General features: G+C 52.2%; 1 protein-coding gene across 1 annotated transcript in view; it reads left to right on the forward strand.

Moving 5' to 3' along the window:
• Positions 1–266: 266 nt before the first annotated feature.
• The window catches only part of LOC104468825 (dual oxidase 2-like), a 20468-nt gene continuing 13759 nt past the window's right edge, over positions 267–6975 (forward strand). The window contains exons 1-8 of the mRNA XM_010083073.1: positions 267–315; positions 990–1073; positions 2515–2679; positions 3754–3941; positions 5454–5655; positions 6376–6542; positions 6627–6687; positions 6834–6921. Of these exons, the coding sequence (XP_010081375.1) occupies positions 267–315; positions 990–1073; positions 2515–2679; positions 3754–3941; positions 5454–5655; positions 6376–6542; positions 6627–6687; positions 6834–6921 (1004 nt within the window). The remainder of the gene's footprint in view (positions 316–989; positions 1074–2514; positions 2680–3753; positions 3942–5453; positions 5656–6375; positions 6543–6626; positions 6688–6833; positions 6922–6975) is intronic.

The raw sequence follows: 6975 nt of genomic DNA on the forward strand, positions 1-6975 counted from the left end.
ATGCCCCATCCCTGGAGGGGTTCAAGGCCAGGCTGGATGAGGCTTTGAGCAACCTGGGCTGGTGGGAGGTGTCCCTGCCCATGGCAGGGGGGTTGGGAATTGATGGGCTTTAAGGTCCTTTCCAACCCAAACCATTCAGTGATTCTATGATTCTATGATTTTATGTTCTCAGCCTTGGGGAGCAGCCCAGCTCCAGCTCCCTCCTTCTCCTCTCCGTGTGCAGGTCACTGCTTCCAAAGATCCAGTGACCGATGCAACCTGCCGAGATGATGTTGAGCTTGACTGTGGTTCTGCTGGTGACATGGACCTTGGGGGGTAAGTACGGTTGCAGGAAATCCAAGGGGGGGGGAATCTTGGATAGTTTCTGCTCCTCAGAGGAATTTCCTCTAACTCATGGGGCATCATGTCAGAGATGGGGACAATTCTGCTTGTGATGAGACAGGAAAAAAGTGGAGCAAAGTGCTAAACTTGCAGAGCCTGCAGGTTGGGAGACTCACCTACTGCTGTTTGTATGTGTACCCAGCTTGTAACCAGGAACTTCTTGCTAGTGTTATAATAAAAGTAATAAAAATTAAGACAAAGGAAATAAAATATATATTTATTGACAAAGGCTGATGCTGATATACAATGCATGGAGGAGAGCAGAACTCCAGTGTCAAGACCTTTGCTTGACTCACATGGACATTGAGGGGGTCAGGAATATCAGGATTGTTCTGATACAATGAGAGAGAAGGAGAAAACGACAATCCTTTTGGACTAGACTGGTGGGGGACAAATTGATTTGAGGACATCAGGATCACAAGCATGAATGTCTTATTTTAGATATTGCTTATCCCTCAAAAGGAGTGCAATACGAGTCTAAAAAACTGTTTGTACAGAAAGTTTCAGAAATATGGGAAAATATCACAACATAAATACAATTCTATAATGGAGATGCTTGTTTCATGCATTTCTTTTGCTGCTCACCAAGTTGGTCTGGTCTCTTCCAGGAGCCCAGGAGAGCATCTCCTGGGAGGTCCAGCGCTATGACGGCTGGTACAACAACCTCCTGCACCACAGCCGTGGCTCGGCAGGTGAGTGCCAGCCTTGGCGATAGGGATGGTGGGACAGGGTGAGCTGGCACTTGGGCATCTGGCTTGCTTTGTGACTGAGAGAGAAGCCCTTTCTGACTTGAGCCTGAACCAGGCAGGTGACCAGGCAATGCCACCTCCCATGGCCCTGAGAGGTGGCTGTTTGCACTCAGGGTAGGTCCCTAGATGCACGTAAGAGCCCCATTAGAGCAGTCTGGAGGGGCCAAGCAGGTCAGCTTTATCTCCCATGTCCTGGCCTTGATGCTTTTCCCTGCTGCCCAGGCACCATCCGCAGGTCGTGCTGGTGTTGGATCAGTCCCAGAGCAGAGCTGTGCCTTTGCAGGGCCATTCAAAATACCCAAGGTAGGGAGGACCCAGCTCTTGCCAGCAGGCATTTCAGTGATGGTCTGGGATCCCAGAGCTGGGAAAAGGCATCTTTGTCCAAAATCAGCATGCAGTTCAAGCAGCACTCAACACAAGGCCAGAGACAGAAACGCTCATGGCCCAGGCATGCTGGACCTACTCTTTTTCCGCTCTGCACAGGGCAGATATTGCGTTGTTGGGCTGCTGTGTGGCATGTACTGGCCTGTACTGGCACAGGCATGTGGGATTTCCCTGTTGCCAGTGGTGAGCCGCTTTCTCATGCCTACAACCAGCCATGGGCCCACCTCAGGAGATGGCCCCGAGCCAGGGGCCAGGACAGATCAGGCACGATCTTTCCTAAAATATTAAAGATTATGAATCCTCCTGTTTCCTGCAGCCCAGACCAGTCACCTACACGGTGACTACAAGGTGTGGTGGCAATTACAGAGCTTCCTCAGAGTCCGAATGGCTCTCCAACATGGCACGTGCATCATCAGCGATTTGGTTACACCAAAGCCTGTCAGGGAAATCCAGTGGACCCCTGGCAGACAAGATCTCCCTCTTCCAGAGCAGACAGATCAGACCTTAACATTTGGAAACAAACCTATGGAAACTAAGCCGGAGACTAAGCCCAAAACTAAGCCAGTAATTCAGGATTTCCCCCAGCTCTGGGGAGCTCCAGCAAATGAAGCCCACCACACTAGTGAAGAGCCTTTCAAAATGAACTTGCTCATCACTGACAAATGAACTCCCACCTCCCAGCTTTTCAGTTACAGGACGGGCAGTGGGTGTTTCTCTACAGACCTCCAGGAGGCAACAGGGATGCACATAAACCAGAGAAGGACAACTGGAAGGGAACATGCCCATGGAGGATCCCTCCTAGTTTTAAGAGGACTGACCCCAGTGCTGCAAGTTTTGCGTGTTGGTACCAAAACTCACATGTTCTTGGCCACTCTAAGTGTCTATGCCATCCTCTTGCTCTCTTCTGGGACCCTGGCACACACCTGTGTACCCCGCTATCACAGCATCTCCCATCTGTCGGGTGCCATGGGACCCACACCGTGTTGCTTTGGTGCTGCAGGTGCCAGGCTGCTGCGTCTCCTGCCGGCCAACTACGCGGATGGAGTCTACCAGGCACTGCAGGAGCCCCACGTGCCCAACGCGCGCCAGCTCAGCAACGCAGTGGCACGGGGACCCTCCGGGCTGCCCTCCCGCAGGAACACAACCGTGCTGGCCGTCTTCTTCGGTAAGAGCTGGGAACTGGGAGTGGGTGGAGAAATGTTGGGTTCTCACACCCCAAGGCAATGCATTGGAGCACTCCTCACCCACCACTTCAGAGCAAACCCACACCCAAAAGATAAAGCCTTGGCTATTGCCATACCAAAGTAGTGTCCAGCCAAGAGAGTTTGCATGAATTTTCGTTGACCTTTAGCAGTTGCCCTAAATGCTGATATTTGTCATTTGGGAACTTCCTCATTTGTTTTAGCGCTAGAATTACCTCATTGTAAAACACCTGACAGATGCAGTAAGAGCCATGCCGTGAGTGATTGCTGAGCAGAAATGCTGCAAGTCAGAGCAGTTTTTGCTGTTGCTTGGGAGCTCGGTGGGATCTTGGGTCTGCAAATCTGAGGACGTCTATCTCTGGGAAATACCCTCAGCTCATTGAGAAAACAGGCTGAACTTGTCAAATAAGTGGAGACAATTAGCTCCTCTTACAGCTTAAGGTTCATACACATCGCCAGACACCCAAGCTGAGGTGCTTGGCCCCAAGATGGGGCACAGAAAGGACAGACGCTAGTGCAGTGCCATTTAGCTTCTTCCTGGAGTCAGTTTTTCCCATCACACCAAAGCTCAAGTGGCCCAACAGCAGCAGCAGCCACCGGTCTCATCATCAGCTGCAGCTCTTGGCCTTGAAGGCCACAGGTAAGGAGGAACTCAGGGAAATAATGGCTAAATGCAGAGCCTTGTTCCTGGTGAAGTGGTGGCCAGAAAATGGTGCAGCTACTGGTGGTCTCTGAACATCCGTTGGCTGAGTTTCTCCACCCTGGTCCTTGAATGACCCTACTCTGCTTATGAGGTCTGCCCAGGGGCATCTAGAACCTTGCTTCTGTGGACTAGAGCTCAGCATGTCTGGACTCCAGCACAAAGTGACTTTTTCAAAGTCGTGGAGCAAACCAGCAGTGAAGGCGGGAAGGAAACCACTCTTGCCACACAGCATGGTCCCCTCAGCCCATGTATGGCTCAGCTGCCCACCATCATGTCCTGTTCCGGGGGTGGTGGCTGTCCTCCAAGCTGCTGACCATGTTTGGGTCTCTGGCAGGTTTCCATGTGCTCTCGGACATCCTAGGGACAGAGAAACCCGGCTGTCCTGCTGAGTTCCTGAACATTCACATCTCGCCTGGAGACCTTGTGTTTGACCCTGCAGGCACTGGAGATGTGGTCCTGCCCTTCCAGCGCATCCATTGGGCATCGGAGACAGGGCAGAGCCCCAACAGCCCCCGTGAGCAGGTAAGAGATTGTGTTTCCTCTACTCTTTGCCTTTTGCCTAAATTCCTCTTCACCCAACATCGGGATCTGTAGCAGCCAAGGTAAGTGTTTGGAAAAAAAAAAGGAGAGCACTGTCATTTCCTTAAAAATATACATCTCTCAAGTGTTTGAACCAAGCTGAAAGAGGGGAGATTTAGATTACACAATAGGAAGAAATGTTTTCCTGTGCAGGGGGTGAGGCAGTGGCCCAGGTTGCCCAGAGAAGCTGTGGATGCCCCATCCCTGGAGGGGTTCAAGGCCAGGCTGGATGAGGCTTTGAGCAACCTGGTCTAGTGGGAGGGGTCCCTGCCCATGGCCATTCTGTGATTCTAATCAACTGCAAATAAACCCAAAGCACAACCTCCAAGGTGCTGGTTCACCACATTTGTGGTTGCCCAAGGTCAGTGCCCCAGAAAACTTAGTTACTCTAGGTCTGACTGTGTCATCTATTTCAGTGCAAATGTGAGTATCATGCATGGTTTATGGAGGGCAGAAGAAGAAAGGGTAAAGCAGGAATAACTTGCAGCTTTCCTTGGCTGCCCAAATTTTCATCGCTTCAGTCAAAATGAGCGAAGATAGATCTGTCTGTATGCGGTGAAACAAGTGATAACTGGAGCCTTTTTAGTACAAGTGTGATGAACTTCCATAATCAATTTATAGACTTGTGCCACTCTAGAAGGTCAGTAATTATGACACATTTTTTTAGGCACCAACTCTTATCTTTAATCACAGATAACAAAACTGAGCCGGTACTGTCATGAAGTTGTAAACTTGTAAAGCTTATCTGAATTTCAGTCATTTTGGAAAAAATCCAGGTTTCCCCCCAGTTTCTCCGTATTTTGCTGTGCCAAGACTGGATGTGTTCCCAAGCCCATGTGCTTTTGCTTACATGCTGGAAAGCTTCCCAATCAAAATCACCAAAGCAAAGTACCCCCTGAACCTTTCACATGACAAACCATAATGAGATGAGATTAGCAAGTCACGTTTTTAGTAGTAGTTCAAACCTTAGAAAAATGAAAACTCCAGTATGTTTTCAAACTGAAAATGATGCTTCATGAAAACAATTGGCAGGAGAGATATTCACCATGCTGCCAGGGCAGTGGGACTCCCTGCTGGAGGATGGGGCTCCCAAGAGGGGAAAGCTCCAGTGTTTCCAGTTTCCCCACAGACGGGTTTAGTCCCCTTCCAGCTTGGTATTGCCTTATGTAGGGATTCATGAATGTCTGCTTCTGGGCACAGCTGAAAATAAATGGGAAAAAAATCCTAAAATATACTTGTGAAAATCTGTACCTGGTCTTTTCTTGTACCTGGCACTCATTTCTGCAGTTTGCATAGAGGTTGTCAGTGTTTATATTTGCATCCTGATAGCTCTTGTTAAAACAGGGTGGCTGCCTTGCAAGAACAAAAAAGTCGAGTTGGGGGCTTTTTGGACATTTTGCACCTTTCCATAAGACCCCAGTGCCTGTTAATGCCCATGCCCTGTGCCTGCCCTAGACCAACGAGGTGACGGGCTGGCTGGACGGCAGCTCCATCTACGGCCCCTCGCACTCCTGGAGCGATGCCCTGAGGAGCTTCTCGGGGGGACAGCTGGCACCGGGGCCCAGCGGGCGCCTTCCGAAGGAGACGGACGGGAGGGTCCCCATGTGGAAGGCACTGGATCCATCCACGGAACAGGGTGGTACCCGCGGCATCTATGGTAATGGTGGCATCCTCAATGGGTTTTCACCTTCTTGGCTGTATCCCTGACCATGAGCAGGGGGAGCAGGAGGTCCTTGGAGCTGAGCCCAGAGAGGACACCAGGAAAGGGCAGGGGGGTGCGGTGAGCCAGGACATGTAGGTCAGGAGTCCTGTGGGAGAGCAAGCAGCTTCCCAGCCCGAGGGGGAGGAAGATGCGTGCCCCAGTGAAGGCTTCCCAGCAAAGACAGGCTGCGAACTTAAGGTGCTACATCCCTGGGGGGCAGTGGGTCATTTCCCAGCCAACACGCAGAGACTGGCAGGTGCTACCTCTGAGCCGAGGCTTTCTCCTCGGGGAACGGGGCCTGCCACTGATAAAAACCTGCTCAGCTTGCTTTGAATTCCTCATCTGCCCAGCCTTTAGTCCATGCTGGAGGCCTGGTATCCCTGGAGGTGTTCAAGAAACGTGTAGAGGTGGGTCTTAGGGACATGGTTTAGTGAGTTAGGTGGTGTTGGGTTGGACTTGATGATCCTTGAGGTCTTTCCAACCTTAATGATTCTATGATTCTATAATTCTATGGTGCTGCTTCTCGCTCCCTTGGGCTGCTTGTCTCCCTGGGGAGGAAGGAAGGGCGAGAGGATGCTGGGTTGCAGCCACAGGGCTCAGGGTGCTCCTTCAGCCACTGGCAAAGCTAGACCCAGTGGTGGCATCCCCCACTGATGGTCCCGGTGGCTCTTGCAGACCTGGGGAGTGCCTGGGGGAACGAGAATCGCTTCCTGCAGGCTGAGAGCATCGCTTGGTTTCGGTACCATAACCACCTGGCTGCAGCGCTGGCCCGGGTACACCCCACCTGGTCTGATGAGGACCTCTTCCAGCATGCGCGCAAGCGGGTCATTGCCACCTTCCAGGTGAGGAATGGGATCCCCTGGCTCTGCCGGGACCCCCAACTCCCTCCCCAGCTCTGTCCCTGACCTTACTCCCCTGTGCCCTAGAGCATAGTGCTGTACGAGTGGCTGCCCACCCTGCTGGGGAGACCTGTCCCAGAGTACAAAGGTGAGGGGCACGGCGGGTGATGGAGCTTCAGGGTGTGTGGGGATCAGGGGTGGAGGGACCAGGGCAGATGGAGGATGGGGTGGGAGAGGGAGCTCAGCCCCCTTTCCCTCCAGCCTGGGTACTGGACCATGGCTGCTGCCCCACAGGTTACCAGCAGCACCTGGACCCCAAAGAGTTTGTGGTGGCTGCAGAGCAATTCCTGGCCACCATGGTGCCACCGGGCGTCTACAAGAGGTAGGAGCAGCCTGGCAGGTTCCCCTGTGGGGAGAGGGGATGCCCCTGCTGGGG

Source organism: Pterocles gutturalis, unplaced genomic scaffold (assembly GCF_000699245.1).
Source record: "Pterocles gutturalis isolate BGI_N339 unplaced genomic scaffold, ASM69924v1 scaffold16755, whole genome shotgun sequence".
NCBI lineage: Eukaryota > Metazoa > Chordata > Aves > Pterocliformes > Pteroclidae > Pterocles > Pterocles gutturalis.